The sequence below is a fragment of the Platalea leucorodia genome (genome assembly GCF_965183815.1).
Source record: "Platalea leucorodia genome assembly, chromosome: 4".
In the NCBI taxonomy this organism is placed as follows: domain Eukaryota; kingdom Metazoa; phylum Chordata; class Aves; order Pelecaniformes; family Threskiornithidae; genus Platalea; species Platalea leucorodia.
In genome coordinates this window covers 83,136,392-83,154,338 of record NC_138826.1, presented here as the reverse complement: position 1 = coordinate 83,154,338, position 17,947 = coordinate 83,136,392, and the positions used below count along the sequence as shown (strand labels likewise).

Below are 17,947 nucleotides of genomic sequence, written 5' to 3'. Positions count from 1 at the left end.
TTTCCTGAGCTCTAGTTCTGTGTCTTTTTCTAAACATAGAGATTCACTTTTCCTTGAGAAGAACTTAATTAGAATTAAAACATACTCATACTTGGAAGACTGAAGCATTGGTCTCAAATTTCAAACATCACTTTATTAAAGTAAAAGTGAAAGATAAAATATTATAACTGTGATGTCTGTATATTGATAAATGGGAAATGTGAAAACATAAACATGAAAGCCTCTACTACAAGCTACTTTGACAGAGTGGTATGAAGAAACATAATTACTGTCTTATAAATACTGTGACAAAACTAAAATAATAATGGGAGGATTTCAAGCACTAATACAGTTTGTTTTATGAAAAATAAATATTGCAAGGAAACAAATAAAAAAAAAAAAGAGGTACCAGAATTCCTGAAATGTGAGTATGTGCCATAGTAATCAAATCAGATACATAAAAATGTCACAGATACTGAATAATGTTTTACAATATAGGTCTTGGGTAGAGCATACATCAGAGCTCACACTGTTGTCATAAATGTCCTTTTCTGAACAACCATCAGTTTATCTTCTCTTATGCTTCCCATCATGCCTGGTAGGAACTTCCATAATATTAGAAAAATTATGATTTTACCTTTTAAAAAAGTCTCTAAACCTCACTTTTTTCATTATACCAATAACAAAACTTGACAACAATTGGGCTACAAATGTCCTAAGCCCTCCATCTAGAGCACCAGACAATAATCTTTTGGGTTTTTGTGTGTTTAATTTGTCTGCGTGTCTCTCGTCTGTTATACAGTAAACCATTTAGGGCAGTTACTGTTTTTTATTTGCTGTGTTTGTACCATATTTGCTGTAATACAACTTTGTTCTGATAATTGATAATTCTTGGTACTTGTGCAGCAAGTTGGCGGGAAAAAAGAAACAGCCCAGGTTCTAGTCTCCGGCAGTGAATACCTATCTGATTACCAGCTTCATTATTCATCTGCTGAAAGAGAAAACTCCTGCAAATACAGAACTGAATATGTGCTTGGAACAGTAAGTATTTAATGCTGATACCTCCCTACTCCTGAGAGGGCTGGTAGCTTTGCGAGGTGAGGTCATGGAAAGGGAAATATACTGTTTTGGGGCAACCTGCTGCATTCCCAAGACAATTTAGACAGCTTATCAAGTTCAAACAGCCCTTTGACAAGGGCTAATCAGACTCCTATTTACAGAGCACAAGCTAATGATACTCATCTACCCAGCAAGACAGGCTGCTGTTCACTAAGGACGGCTGCTCCAAAAACATCTCTGCTCTTTGTTGCAGCAGTTCAATAGTCTGTGTCCTTGCAAGCACTCTCAAAAAAGTGTTGTATATGCCTGTAGTCACACTTACATTCCAAAGGAACAAAAATTTGAACAGTTACAAGCATTACTTTCTGAATTTCAGCAATTTACACTTCTCCATGTATAGAAAAATATTATTCCAAGAGATAACCAAAGGTCAAAGGAGAAACCATGTCCAGGTACTGAGCAAGGTGTCTGAGGAATCAATGGGCAGACAATACCAGATGCAAAGAAAATTATCCAACAAGAATAACTCTAGAGGATTACAGTGCTCTGAATTTAGTCTTGGTCCATGAGCTTTGGCTGGCAGGTTTTAAATGTTGACATGTTGCTTATGAAAACAGGACATGGCACACAATTATCAATAAAGTAACAATTTTATTTTGAGGGATACTTATAGGCAAGAAGAACTGTCTGTCTAGAATTATATATTCATTTCAGCTGTTGGTAGCTACTTCTATGATACCTGTCTCACTACTGGTCTCATATTGCTTTTCTGCCACAAAGATGCATAATGTTTCAAGTCCTGTTATGACATTTTCAGATTTCTCTGAATACTGCCTTCATCTTTGGCTGAAGATCTGTGGTCTTATCTTACACACAAAGTAAAGCTGAGTTATTTCTTGCTAATCAAAAAATAATTATTAGATGTACTTGATAGAATAAATAAATAAATATGATCATAAATATGCTAATTAGTTTCAGCATTAAAGACGATGGTTTCAACATTATTATTAAGCTCTCCTCGGAAAAAATGGGTATTTGGATATACTTTCGAAAACATTTCATAATTTAAAAGACTTTCCTTAATCTCAGTAATATTTCAGTGTATAATCACTGCTATAAGGCCCAATTTACCTATGAAAAAAGTGAAAAGCAACAGTAACAATCATGGCACAGATTATACATTTTTAAAGAAATATGCGATATTTTTATGCACAACATAAAAACGTACGCACAACATTCATGTTGTAAAGGCTTGACACTTATATTTATGTTCTGTTTCAACTCAAAGTGAGGAAACTTTTGTCATTCAATATTACCTTGACAATGTGGGTTCGATTAAAGAACCAGCCCTCAATTTCATTTGATCCAGCTCAGATCTCAGTTTCTCAATTTCTTCGGCAAGTCTTTCCTGGAAATGAGAATAGTAAAATGTACTTACTTGTGACACAAAATACATATACTTTATGAGATATTGCTCTCATAAAGCTAAACAAGTAAGATAAACCCAGTGTAGCACTGACTATAGTAAGAAAAGGCAGTGAACTCATTCGAGTCTCATTATTGCTAATAAGACATGCATCAAGATGAGGTTGTATTTTAGTGTTTTTCCACTAGCTGGAAGTGATGGCAAGACAGGTTTGTACTTGAAGCTTACTTTTTTCTTCTTATACAGCTAGGGTCAGGGAAAGAACCAGCACTGATTTGTGCACTAACTGTACTCTCTGTGCCAGGCATAGTTCAGTGTGCGACACGCTATTTGCCCTTTAGAGCAGAGACTGCGTCCTGGCCTTTTTATTTACAAATAGAGACATAGACTTAGACACAACCACATTTTAGGTGCTTAATTGAATTGCAGCTTTACAGCTCGCTCTTGGGAGTTGATGGAACTTCAGTATGAGGTGCTGCTGGTGAAAAATGACAGAGTGACACAGAAATTGGATTTTTGGAACCAACTAACAAAAAGACTATTGACAGCAACCACTAGGAAAATAAAGCGCTGTTCCCAAATTCTACAAATAACAATAGTCTACTAACAAAATGAAAAGAAATCAAAGAATTTTAAAAGAAATTAAGAGAGAATATGGGATGAAGAAGTAACGCTGCTGTTCCCAGCATTTAAAATGTTCAGGATTCCAAAATGCTAGGAAGGAAAGGGTTCTGTGCTTACTTACTATCAGATTAAGTAATTCTTATTACAGTATTTTTACACTATTTCTTGGTTGAATAGAAGAGGTGACTTGACGGTTATTCTACTTGTATCATTTGCTAGTTATTCAGAGATTATTAATATCTGGTATTATGTCCATGCATCTGAAATTGCTTCATCAGTCTCTTCATCAAAGTGGAACAAATAAATCCTTCAAAGTGGGAACTTAGAAGCTCTGTAGTCAGACCTATGTGGTTGTATGTGACAAGAACTCATCTCCATCAATTGCACAGAGCGGTAGTGGAAGTGTTCTATTTATTTTGTTTCCCATCCTTAAGCAAGAATCAATAAATATAATAAAAGAAAAAATCTTTGCAAAAATACTTTCAATACAAATGTAGATTTTTATACCAGATTTTTCATCTTTGTCAAGAATTGATATGATCATTCAAGCCATAAAACAGACTGAAAAAGAATTAGCCACTGTATTCAATTCCACTCTAACTCTATTAAAACAATAAAGTTATGTTGGAGATAACATTGTCAAAATACCTTATTTCCCCAGACAAAATTGGTATCCATAATTCAGGTGTAGATTGTCTGGTAGCAAAATGATAGAAACTTTTGTTTCAATTGACACAGCTTTAGAAATGTCCTTTCTGTCCTTTTTGTCATCTAACTTGATGGTAAAGTATGATCCTGATTTTGCAACAGCTGAATCACCTCATAACTGTGGTAGTACAGCAGGGAAATTTTATTTATTTAAAATGCACTACAAGCTCCTGTTTGGGGCTTTAATCTCTCTGCCTTTCTACAAGGTTAACCGAACGTAGATGAAACTACCAATTTAGTTGAACAGATACTTCTTTTGTTATTTTTCTCAAAGTTCCTGATTTTGGATGTCATATGATATATTAGTATTGAATGGAGCTATGTTTTTTAAATTCCATACAATCTCTTTCAAATGGATTTGATACACCGTAAAAACACTTCTGTGAATCTGAAGGCAGATATATTTGTGTATCCTATTGTGCTCAAGGCAAGCATAACTTCAAAACAAAATCCTACCATTTGAGATTAGAATAAAAAATTTATAATTAATTTGACTGATTCACTAAACAGTATTAGGGGGTAATTTGCAATGAACTAAGAAAGGCCACTTTCAGCTATATTTAGCATAATGCCACTGCACCTGCTAAGAAGAATTGCATCAAATCAAGCAATTACATTCTTCACTATGAAAGTGCAACCAGTTATGCATACCTCTCTGTTAAACAAGAGCTTTTCAGAATTAAAACTGATAGAACAAAAATTCCAGAGCCAGTGAAATCAATAAGAATTTTAGTATTGCCTTCCTGAGGCTAGGATCTCAACCATAAACTTAGCTCAGAACAATTGTTAGAGACCCTTAAAGGCTAGTTAAGACATCTGGGTGATTAAAGGAATTAGCATGGGTGCCAGGAAAATTTCACATGCTAGTTGGATAATTAATATACCCTATACATATTTCCAAATAATAAATATATAACTTTTGATAAAAAGATACGATTGCAGTATTTTATAGTACCTTGTCATGTAAAGACTCTTCCAGATTTTTCCTGAAACTTTCAGATTCTTGAATCAAAACATTCTAGGAATTAAAATAAAAAGTAAAATACAGATAAACCAGAAAGAAATTAGAGCAATGTTAAATATTCAGCTATCACCATATATATGTAGCCTCCATGTACAAGTTAGCGAAGTTCATTTTCACTGGACTTTTAAAATTAAAATCCCTTAATGCTTCAGTTTTAGTATACTAAATTTAAAACACTGGAAATAATCCAAACATGTAGGACCATGTTCTATAAGGAACAGCAAAAACTTTGCATTTTCCTTGAATTCAGCAACTGTCACACTCTTACACAACTATTTCTCCCAGTTTCTTCTTTTGGCCTATTTCTTGCTTTGGATAACATTTTGTTTCAATGACAAAAACCAGAAGTACATCTTCTGGGAGATTCAGAAATATCCTTCTGAAAGACACTGAAAGATTCCCCTCAGATCAAACTGAAGGTGAATAAGTAGAAGAGGGAGGGATTAAGGAGGGTGAATGTAAAGATCATGGGATTTGAACTTTGCAGGCCCATTGTGTCTCACATTATGGAAAACCTGTAAATAATATTCCCTCTCCAAGGGTAGATGCTCCTTCTCCGGTGGTGACAGCATTTTACTCTTCCCAGAGGAAGCGAGGTAAAATCAGCAGGCTAAAATACAGCAATGACAGCACATCTGAAACGTGGCCATTCCTCAGTTCTCGTCCACTTTCTCTCACTGCCTCATACCGTGTTGTGCATTGGTCCTTTACAAGCTCTTCATCAGACTCCCCACTGATAAAACAGGGACTCATAATAGTCAGCATATGCAGTTCACAGTAGTCCTGGAAAGATTCTTGAGCGCACACTTGAATTAAGAGTTGAATGTATAACTTAGACCTTATTTGTGGTAATATTCGGTAATACAAAATCAGCACGATGTTTCCATCCTGATAAAAGTAGAACAGGTTTCATACAGGAGAATCTTTATCAAGCTGAACTTTATACTGCTCTTTGCACTGTACCTTTTCTTCAAGCGCCGCCATTCTTTCTTTTAAGTGTAGCTGCAGACGCTCATTGGATTCTGTCAAAAGTCTGTCTACGGTATCCGATAATCTTTTGTTGTGCTCCTCATTCATTTTTTCTCTTTGCCTTGCCTTTAATGTAGAATAGAAGAGACAGATTGGCAGGGTCCAAAATTAACCAGCACAGACTTGTATTGTTAAAAAATAAAAAAAATTATGGTAACTGTAGCCATTTAAAGAAATTCCACAGGAAACGTAATTACAGTTATTGATTAATGCACATTCATTTTTGTATCAGCAGAATACTTTGAAAGCTGCAACTAGATGTAAACTAGTAATTAAGATGGTAATTGAAGATGCTGCCATCACTGCTATAAATAAAACATTTACCAGTAGATAGATTTGTGTGCTGCAGTGCATAATGTAGTGCTATATTGACAAATTAAAAGAAGAAAAGTGCACAGAAGTTGTCTGCAATACACATACTCTTTGAAGTTCCTGATTCTTCTCTTCAAGTTGAGCTTCTAAGTGTCTCATACGTTCCTCAATGTTTCCATGTCTTTCTTCTGCCTGTAAAAAAATAGAAAGACTCTTTCTGTAATTTAAGTGGCTTTGTAAGTTTTTATGTCAGTAAGGTTTAAACAAAACATAAAGCAAGCTACTACTAACTGCAAACTTAGTTTTCCGAAAAGAAACTTTATTTAAACAGGCAGCTGAACAGCATTGCTTGAAATGTGTCAGCTACAAAGGCCTGTTACATCCAAGCATCAGCAAAACATTGGAGTTATTTATGAGCAATGAAATCAGCCAAATGTAACATGCAGACTGTGCATGGTTTGAACACAAACCTGCCATCGTAAAATTGTAAGCTCCTGAAGCACTGAACTGCACGATGGTTGATTATCAATAAAAAAAAAAATAAGTTAAAGAAAATGAAAACAAATCAGATGGATTCTATTTAGCAATAGAAAGTAAAGTCCAGTAGGACTACCTTCCTACGTATGGAGATCATTTCTTGTAGTTTAGCTTCCATAACATATTGATAATCATCAGATGAGGTAGAAGAGGTTGGATCAGACTAACAAGTCAAGGAAAAGGAGAGGGACAAAATTGAAAAATCAGAACTAAAGACACTGACACTGAACAGAACACAGCACAGAATGCTTAAAAGAAAAGTGTGACTGAAAATATAATACTTTTAACTGACAGATTTTTACATGGAATAAACTACACTGATACTTGGTGAATATGATGCAGTTGATGTGGAGAAACTGAAAATAATGGAATGCTAAAAAAGCTATCAACCTACACATGGAAGTTCAAGGTTAGTGATGGCTGGCTGATGACATATTACTACAGAGTGGATTCAAAGCAATACTGTCTAGTCTAATGTTTTTTTTTTGAATTATGGCAAACTAAACACCAGAACAGGACTCTGCGAGGCCAATGTCAGAAAGTCCTTTATAATTCTTCTACCATTTTCTAGGAATGAAAACAATGCATAAATACTAAATTAATGGATCGGTCAGTTACAGAACTGTGCAATGTTATGGTACATTCCCTAATTTCTAGAAAACAGAAAGAACGTCAAAAGAGACAAGGCTCAAGCTTTAGTATTCCATTTTAGAATACACTACATAAGCCTTTTCATCCAAATACACAATATAGTTTTCATCCCTTTGAAGGGATCCACCCTGGTGGATCTCTTAGGAAGATCAAGGTCATCAGATAAAAGAAGAACCTATAAATAAAAATTCATTAATAGGAATGAAAAGTCATTACTGAGTATAGAAATGGTAATCCATCCAAAGATTCATTACTACTTCTGACAGCAGTTGACCTTAACTAGGTCATTTGGTGCAAAACATGAATATTCATGTTATTGTCATATCAAACAAGTCTATGTTATCATTCAAAATTTTAAAAAAAGCCCTTAAAGAAAGGGAAATGCTATATTGGATTTGTTGCTATGGAAACAGAATGTGCATAAGGCGTATAGACAGTTCTACTGATGACTTTGAGTTGTGAGCTCATGCTTGTCAAATGCTATTTCACTCTGTCAGATTTACCCTCTCTCAAAAAGAGATCCTGAACTCCATCTTCAGATGAGTAAACTTTAATAAGTACAAGAAATACTTATTTTACAACTGTATTTTTTTTAGTGAGACTGATTTTTGTGCTGTTGTCTGCTAATGATTTAGCAGAGTAATTAGGAATAGGTACTAAAGTAATTCCAGATGTACATCATAACTTAAAAGTTGCCCATAACTTAAACTCAGTAGTATTATCAGGACCAGAAGATCAGACAGAAAACAAGCCTGTGATCTAGAGATGTATAAATATAAACTGCAGCTTTTGAAATGAAGAAATCTGTATGAGAAAATCCTGCTTTGTATAAATACAAGGATAATGCTTAACTTTGAAGAACATTACTATTCTTTTCAGAGTAAGTATATTAACAAAACTCAGATTCTTGCAAAATTTAAGGGAAAGTCAGTATACTTTGTAACTAAGCTAATTTAATAAGTGTATTTACCATTTCTGATCATGAAGCAGGTGTATTGTGATGTATTTGAACTTATTCATTATCTGAAACTATTTTGTCTATTTATTACCACTTGGACCAGTGACAAACCCTTTATGATTTTCTTTATCTTATCTTTTAGTTTTACAGAGTTTGTTTAAGCACACAAATCCTAATGCACTGCTTCCTCTCCCAGTTGGATAAATAGAAAGACAGGGTTGAAAAAGTTAAGCCCCTGTGATTGCAGAAAAGCAGATCATGCTATCCCTTCCACAAAGGGACCAAGCTTTATCCTCCTCTGTAGAAGACAGACTTTTCCCCTTTTTGAGTCCTGGTTGCGCTATAGGTTCATGGCCTTCCCTTAATGTGTCTCCAAGGGTCAGGAGAAGATTTGAAATCATCAAAGCTCTGAGCTGATGCTGGAGAAGGCTTAAGTAATTCTACCTCTTTTGAAACCATTTTCATTGAGGGAGATGTAGAACCCATTGAGGGTATCACCCTACAAAATTAAACTACTTAGAAGCTTCATTAGCTGACCGCAAACTTTAAAAGCAAGTTATTTAATCTTCACTTAATTGCAGGTTAATGCAAAATATGTAGATAACCAAACTAATACTTCTGCGTTCAAAGGGGATCTCATTTAAGTCTTCTGATATGCGGTGCTGTCTGTCATAGCCTGTCCTTGAGAAGCCAGTCTAGCTAGCTATATCATTTACATTTATTTTTCAAACTAAAAAATAGATTTTCAGTCCGAACCACGCCATACCTTATTCCTTAGCAGGAAACAGTCTTTTCAATGCATAAAATAATTGAGGTATTAGGCCTAACTATTATTTGGAAGAGGAGAAGGAATAAAATTATTGTCAGAATTATGTCTGTTACCGGAATTCTTATATAGAAAACTGTGTTGAAAGAACATGATGTTCTCTTAAGATTCTTATGGCTATCTAATTCTGTTATTTCATAACTTCCTACTGCTTTAATAATTCAGTAAGGTATACGTTTAAGATATATATAAATCTTTTTGCATGATAGTTTCAGTTATTTCACTAAGCATATTAAAATGCTGATAGGTACATCCTTGTTAAAAAATCTTCCTGAATACGGCTCAGAGTACCTGTACTTTGTTTTCCAGCATAAAAGAAAACAGAGCCGATCTTCACATTCATCTCCCTTTACATCTCTTTGGTAGCATAAAGAGACTGTAAAATTAATTAAAATTCACTATGCCTTAGAATCAAAATAAATGTCATTGTTCTAAACACTTAAAATGTATTTGAATATTTTATGTTTCCTTTATCTATGTGCATTTCATTTGTTTGTTCCTTAAGTGTTATTCTGTATTACTGTAAAAGAACCAAATTATTTTAGAACTGAGACATTAAACAGTTAGTCTCAATTGCTTTGTCTGGCAGAGGACAAGCACAGGTGTGCAGCCTTAATACTTACCCTGGGCTCTAATGCTATTTAGGGATTTTAACCACTGGTTCTTACATGCCAAATACATGAGCAGCACCTGCAGCAGGGACATGAATCAAAAGGGTGTCCTCTGTAAGGACTAGGGAGACAGAAACACACGTACATACTCCCTTTTTCTCTCACTTGCAGAAACCCACCTGTAGACAAAGACCTGCAGTAGGAAAGAGCAGCCCTTCCATCTCCTGGCATGCCTAGCTAGAACACACTCCCAAAATGAGGGTTTCAACACGCCTCATTGCCCTTTACACTGAGGAAGGCCCCAACTTGTATCTCAAAGAGACCCTTCCAGACAAAAAGACCTAGCAATTCAGCTATTCCTTAAGGGATTTGCAAACGCCTTCTGCACAGACTTCCCCAGGCCATATTGTCAGGACTGACATGCCTGTGGCGGCTACACTTTTTTGTTGTCCATGTGTGTTAGCCAGTCCCAGACATTCCCACTGGAATAGGCTCTTTGGGAGACTTGGGACCCCACCATAAAAATACTGAATGTGTCAGTCTCTGCCTTGTGGTGTGAGGCACGAGGCAGAGGCTGAGACGCCAGTGTTAGTCATGCTCCCGTAGCAGAATTTCAGATACACGAGACAGAAGGGACAACTGTGGACTCTGAGGTTCATTAACAGAAGTTAGGTTTCTTCTCACTTGCTTTGCTAAGAGCTAATTGAGTTAAAAACTTTCTAAAGTGGAACTTGCTTGACTACTTGCTTGGCAGACCTTACCCTACATTCTTCTTTTTACTATATGACTTGCAAGCCTGTTCACTAGTACTCTGTACAGGAGGATTAGTAAGACACATGGTGTGGTATTCAGCAACTAGCATTTAAAGCATTTACCCAGCTCATTCAGTTATAAATAGATTTGTGAAATTGTGTATCTTAGACTGGATTAAAAATATATGGACAAACCTAACAATGTCTGACCCCTATGAGATACCAGCAAGAGTCTTAATGCTCACTTTGCACTCTATATGCTATAAAATAGCAAAGAAATAGCCAATATAAGCCAGTAATAGACAGGAAAATTTTGCTTTGAGGGAATACCGAAGCAGCTCTCTAACCCCGTTAAAACTCTGCTGCTGCTCCTGCTGCTAATGCGCCCACAAAAAAAATGTTGCTTTCACATCATCTGTTACTGTTGGCACTGCACATTTTCTAGGTCTTTGCATCTTAGTTAGGAAAAAAAAAAAAAATCCAATTTCAGATGCATAAAGCACCTGTACAGTACAGGTGCTATAATTTTTCTTCATGCTGAGCTGCAGAAACAAATCTAAACTTTTCTAATGGTGCAAGCCAATTTCCACAGTTTTGAGACCTTGACTTTTGAACACCTGCTGTCTCCAGATTTTCTACTGGCTTCTTATGGCACACATTCTTTGGCTATCCTTTGAACGAGTGAGTTATTCAAGAAGAAAGAATGCATTATTGAATTGAGCTATGCAATTGAAGGTGAAAATAGGTGATCATGGTGACTGAGTCACAACAGCTCACAAAGTTATCAGCTACTTGTTCACACGTTCACTTCTAACCTGTTACAAATGTAACAAAACGTGTTGGCTTCAGTCACCCCTTTTTCTGAAACCCAACCTTTCAGTCACTAGATATCCACGCATTCTTGCCCCTCCTTCATTCCCCCACTACCTTCTACACCTTGTAGGTTTAGTAAGCAACTCCTTCCATTTAGCTCTGTCAAACTCACTTCTTTCATTTCTTCCTCCTATCAGGACAAAATCTTCTGTGGAAAGGCGGGGTGGTTTGAGAAGACAGTAATGATGTGTTGTAGATGCGGAGTTTTCTTATGCTTCCATCCCCATAGACGATTTTCTTTATTTTTTTCCCCGCAGGAGATTTATCAACTTCCTTTTCCAGCTAACACATCATCTTCTCTGCCTCCCTTGTTCTCAGGGAGGTTTCTGTCTTAACCACATCCACTTCTTGCAGGAGAACTTCTTTCCCCTCTTTGCATCCTTTCCACTGCAGACTTTCTCCTTTCATTTTCTTGCAACTTCTTTCCTACTTAATGCAAAGTAGATCCCCACATTGTCACAAAACAAGTATTGTGTCCTACTTGCCTCCAACTTTCAAGTCTTTTTTTTATCACCTTTAAAATAAGCTGGTCATGTTACTACACTAAATGTGGTTTATTATGATCATGGTTTTCTCTTCTCCACGTCAGTGCTTCTCTAATGCAGCTAAAAAGCACTGTTGGTATTTCTGGTGACCTGCATACAGGAATGATGGAGTAAAATGCTGACTGCTGTCTTGTGATCAGAGAAGTGACATGGTACCTCTGTTGCACAAGCACCCGAGGGGGAGAGTGACTACTAGTGGGAGTGAGTGAATGGAAGTAGGTGGATGCTGATTGTCTCCACTAGACCCGTCCTTGAATACATGCAAGGAGAAACCATGTTTGACAGACTAACCATCTGAAGATTCTAGATGCTCCAGTGTCTGTCTCTTCTGAGGAAAACAAACATCTTACAGGATAAAGAAAGGTTTAGTTAATATTGGAGGGAGGTTCTTTCTACTACCAACTGCCTCTTCTCCAGGGCAGGCAAACAGACCAATACTGTGAGAGTGAGTACAAGGTGGCTCGATGAGTCATGGCAGTCTAAATCTTGGGATACATGCCGAGAGCTGTGCTACTTGTCATGACCAGACAGATACCAGTGCAACAGCCAGGCAGGACAGCACAGTACATGGGATCATGCTGTTCCAGGTTAGTCTGCCACAGGCTGACTAACCCTCCAGTTGCTCACCCAATGGGCAGAACACAGTGAAAACAAAGCCAAAGAAAAGTTCAAATTATTCAGGTAAATTTATGGGTACTTATCTGAGTTCACTGTATAGTCCAAACTTTTGGAAGTTCACTCCTTATGAACTAGTTTGGGCATGGAAAAGTAGCAAAAGACATTCACTAGCCCATATATATATAAAAATAAAACCAACTCGTTTTAAAAACTGACACCATAGAAGGATCTCATTCTACATCCTTCTTTTGCAGAATCACAACCCAGATTTATTATGAGGAAGAGTATAATAAATTGAATGCAGAATTGTAACATGCATATTTTAAACTTGCGGGGGTGCATGGAAATCACATCCTAACCCAGAACGTTTGCTCTGTTTTATCTCCATGTGTAAATAATTTGTCTTATATTTTACCCACAGTGAAGCAGTCATTGTTTCCAGTTATCCCATACTACTTTCCTTTAAAAAACATGTAAAATATTAGGCTTAACTCACCTCTTTCATATGATTGTAACCTCATTAATCTCAGAGAAGTAGTAAAGAAGAAAGGAGAATCAGTTTTGACTTTTTTGCAGTGCAGAAAGACTAGCTGATTCAGGGAGTTCATCTTTTACTTAGTATACATGGACATTGCAGTGACCATAGCTCAGGTAGGCAGACCTAAGATAGTCTGAAGCCAGCTAATTTGAGCCCTACTGACAATGTGTATGCCAGCACAAAGCTCAACAAAGGCGAAATCAATTAAGCATTACTCAGCCCCTTAGGTAGCTCTTGCAGCTTTCATTGAATAGCTAGTGTGGTAACAGTATACCAGCTAGCTAATTTAAAACTACTTAAGCTGCAGTGACTACAATGTCATCCTTGGTTCCAAGCTACATTTATGTGATCCATGAAAAGTACTGGACTTCCAACTTCAGAGCTGTCAAACCAGCACTTTAATAAGCTCTATAGTTTGCAAAGATATTGTATACAAGATATATAAAACATAGGCTTATTTGGCCTGCTGGCCAAATTCTGACATTCTTCTTCATGTCATGTATTCCAAAAAGACAATAATTTTAAATAAAATTAATTTCTTCAGTTTTTCATGTAATCACAGAGAAATGAACAGAACCGCCATTACAGTCTAATATACTACTTAGAGATTCCCGCTTGTCAAAAACTTTGATAAAGTACATCAAAGTGAAATGGTGTGGAGCATCAGCTCTTTAACCACATCCCATGAAATAATGTAAGAAGACAAACGGAGATGTATACTGCAGCTTTATGGTCACAATAACAACAGTATCTCATGGAAGTCCCTGAGTGCTCTGCATGGTTGAAATGGGATTTCTTCTTACAATATTTGTCATTAATATACGTTCAAGAAAAAATGCAGTTGCAAGAAAAGACATGCTTGAGACTGCAAAATACTTACTGGTGCCTAATTGCTGGAGAAATTATTCAGGAAAAATCCTCTTAAAATAGAAAACAATATTTTTAAGCTACTGAGGGCATTGCAATATGTGATTATTTGTTGAATCAGAAACAACTGAAAAAAAAGGAAGTTCAAATGCCAAGGGATTGCTCTTATGTGCACCTGAGTTTTTATTAAAATGCAATGGTATTTGTTTGGAATTTCATGTAGCTCTTTTTGCTGATTCTTCTTTTTTTACACCATTTTCAGGTTCTCTTTCAAATTCCCACCCATTCATATAGAACTAAAGTGGACAGCACAAAATCTTGATTACTGAATAATGATCTTGCCTTAATAAAATAAAAAAATCCCCAAACACCAAACCATCACATTCCCCAAAAGATTCTCTTTCTTTCTACTTCTTAACTAAATTACTTAAAAATTGGACTTCATTAGTGAGCTGCTCAGCACTTAAGGCTTCACTATAAATGGAAAAACATGACAATTGAATAAAATCCATCAAATATAAAAATGGCCAGGCACATAAATAGCTAGAAACATTCCTTGGCAATAGAGAAAGGAAAGCTTAGATAAATCAGAATGATATGTAATACAATCTCTTAAATGCATTTGTCTTTATTTGTCTGATTTTAAGGGATGAAGAATAAACATATTATCATTATATGTCTTTATGAAGCTGATAACACCTGAGCTGTAATATTACCTACATGCACACCTGAAAGTATTAGAGGCCAAATATGAAAACCACGCTACTGAAAATTTGTTTTTATCTTCCTATTTTTTCTGCAAGAAAGCTGCCATATAATCAATTTATCAGAAAAAAACAGTTTGAAATCCTCAGGGTTTCACATGTGTCTTTGAAAAATATATGATACAAAGATTCATTCAAAACAAACCCTCTAAGTATGTACTGCAAGTTGTCTTCATTTGTGTTGTACAAATGACCCCAGCTGCCATTAAGATTTGCTTTTATAGCACTTATTGGGATGAAAATAATTGTTGTTTCATATACAAGGTTTATGAAAACGTCCAGAAGAACTAAGCATGTATGTGTAGGAATGTGACTTCCCCCCGCCCCTCTCCCCTTAAATTAGAAACTCTTACACGGTAAAATGAATCCTCCTAGGATAAGTAATGCTGACATATTAGAAATATATGACTCCTTTGTAAATATAGTCTAGGCTAACTTACAGATAACTACTTTTCCTATTACTAAAATGCTAAGAATTACAAACACAGCATTGAGACCATTCCTGGTTAAACTTGTGGCACATACTTATCAGGAAACATTTTCTCCTTTCGAATCAGCTTGGTACTACTTTTGTTTTGTCCTTAAGGTGAGGAATCAGGATGCAAATCAACATTAAACAGTGGGGCTTCTGAAGTGAACCGATTTCTCAGGGCAGTACCTTAGTCAGAGCTGCAATTCTCTGAGCCAGCTCAGCCTCCACTTCGGGTAAGGTTTCAGCCTTCCTCATTGTCTGCTGCAGCTTCTGCTCAGCCAGCTCTAGACGCTCTTGCAGCTGTCTGTTTTTGTCTTCCAACTGGAGGTCAAAGATAGATAAATAGGTATAAAAAATAAAATCAGAATTAATATTTTTTTTCCTTCAATTTCTGGGTATTGTGAAAGTGATCAAAACGTACACGTAGATACTCCACAACCTGGGAGAGCTTATTGGAAAGGTATTAACTCAAGCATGGAACCGTGTAGGCTGCCAGTCTCACTAATGATGAGAGATTTGGGGCTCAAAGATCATATGAAGGTGAAGAAAAGGAGTTGTAAAATGGTACTAACAAAGATGAGCAAAAAGCTCTTCTGATCAATGTGTTGTTCATCTGATCAAAACAAATGCATTGGTGCCAGTGAAATGAGAATTTTCTAAACGGAAATATCGAGTCCATCTCACAGAAAAGTTTACGTATGAGATAAAATGGGACAGAAGGACAATTCCAAAAGGCTGGAATTCCCAGTAAAGTTTATGAACAAATTGCCAAACGCAATTCTGTGAACAAATGCCAATCATATATTAGGAAATGTTAAAACTGACAATTGTTGCTCAGCTAATTCATTCATGATTGTATCCTGGTTGCTACTTGCTTAAGGTTAAAGTGATATTGTTCATTGTGAATCTGCAATTAAATCTTATTTTACAGTAGTGAAATTGTTTAATCTATGATAACCATTAAAGAGAAACAGGAAGACTTTTGACAACTGCAGTATTTTCTGGCCTACTGAGATGCACCACACGATTAAGAACTTTTTAATGGTGTGACAAGTGTTTCTTGCTTTCCTTTTCATTCCAGGTAATAGAAGACATAATGAAAAAGGAGTGTCCTTTTAGATTCTTTTTTAATCCTTCAAAAGCATGAAAAGGTAGGCTTTTCACACCACAATGCTGCAAAGCAACTTTAAGTCTGCCTGTATATAGTCTAAGCCTAGTTCTATTGATCACTGCTTTGAATAGGTAGACCTCTGCAGCACAGCATGACTTACAATGGCAGCAATAAAAACTCTAAGGACAGATGCAGGTACCTTACTTTTCCGTTTTGGGTGGTTTTTTTGGTTTGGGTTTGTTTTTTTTTCCCCCCCCTAACAATTGAAGATACCTCTTAAAATAGCCAAAGGAAGCTGGCAGAAGCTGGAGAGTTTGAGTTCTGATGCTTTAATTTCCTTGAAGAGTTAGTCATGTACATATATATATACACACACACATGCTGAGGGACGTGTGTATGTGTGTGTAAATGTATCTGCATACAATCATAGAAGCAGAGATTATCAAATCATACAGGCTTGTTTCTTGTATAGCATGTTATATTGTTTGAAGATATGATAGGTGAGAAAAAATATGGAAGTCTGATACTGAGGCTGAGGAGCAATTTCATCTTTTACAGTTTGAATTATATTAATTTCATGTTAGTTTTCAGTTCACATTGTATTCTTCAAGCTACAAACCATTTTTTTCTGTTCACTTTACACTTCAGCTTTTGGAATCACCGTGGAAACAAAGTACCATGAGACAAAAACGCACAATCATGTTATACTCTTTTCTAAAAGATATTCAACGATCACTGAGGTTTGTAAAATTTTATCTACACACTACTCACACATGAAATCATTAGAATCTATTGTATGCAAATTAAGGTCTTTCCTGCATAAGGGAATTTCTTTTGCTTATACTGTTTTTTTGATTTTTTTGTTTAAAAATAAAATTCAGAAAATCATTACATAAGAAGCAAAGATAATCCTTTACTTAAGGGATATGATGATGTGCATTTATGCAAGACTATTAGAAAACACAGTTATTTTACAATGTTGAATGTACGCGTTGATTAGGTATTCATGGTTGTAGCAGCTGATATGAAGCTTAGGGATGCTGAACAACTTTTTTTTTAGATTAAGTGATCTGTTGATTCAAAATTAACAGATTAACCTAATGGAAACCTCCTACTGTAGATCTTCACCCTTTTTTTTGCATTAATTTTCATTGTGTATTAAGAAATCAACTGAGTAATACAGATACTGCACCTGACGTAGGATGGCTTCCTTGTTTGCCAGTTCATTTTCCAGCTTATCGTTCATGTCATGTATGGAGGTGGATTCTCTCTGTGCACTGAGGTAGCGCTTCTCCAGTGTAGTTATTCTTTCTTCCATATCTTCCTTTTGTGCCATTGCCTAACGTGACAAAAAAAACCCCATCAAGAACCATGCAATTAAAATGCTACCTAATTTTATACCAGTTTAATTTTCATGCTAACAGTAGACAGGGAGGTAAGGTATGTTCAGCAGTAATTTTTCTGTTTTAAAGAGAATTCATTTCCTTTGGGATTTCTTGTAACTATGATATTTAAAGGAGTAGCTGTCGAGTAGAGGAAACAGAAACAATCCTCACCTTTTGCATATTTTTCTAGTTTCTACATTTTTCAGTGCAAAAAACCAGCAAACGCAGCTCACATTTACTTGTTTGCTTCTTAAACAACAGCAGGCTTGATTAGAAAA

General features: G+C 36.0%; 1 protein-coding gene across 5 annotated transcripts in view; it reads right to left on the bottom strand.

The window, feature by feature from the left end:
- The window catches only part of PPFIA2 (PTPRF interacting protein alpha 2), a gene marked incomplete at both ends in the record, with an annotated part of 338,647 nt that overhangs the window by 47,345 nt on the left and 273,355 nt on the right, over positions 1 to 17,947 (bottom strand). For 3 of the 5 annotated variants that reach the window (XM_082308357.1, XM_082308358.1, XM_082308359.1), the window contains 6 exons: positions 2,355 to 2,446; positions 4,752 to 4,814; positions 5,784 to 5,915; positions 6,270 to 6,353; positions 15,360 to 15,494; positions 17,477 to 17,623. In XM_082308357.1, the coding sequence (XP_082164483.1) occupies positions 2,355 to 2,446; positions 4,752 to 4,814; positions 5,784 to 5,915; positions 6,270 to 6,353; positions 15,360 to 15,494; positions 17,477 to 17,623 (653 nt within the window). Of the gene's footprint in view, positions 1 to 2,354; positions 2,447 to 4,751; positions 4,815 to 5,783; positions 5,916 to 6,269; positions 6,354 to 6,774; positions 6,862 to 15,359; positions 15,495 to 17,476; positions 17,624 to 17,947 lie in introns of all 5 variants that reach the window. The other 2 variants (XM_082308355.1, XM_082308356.1) reach the window with 1 other exon arrangement.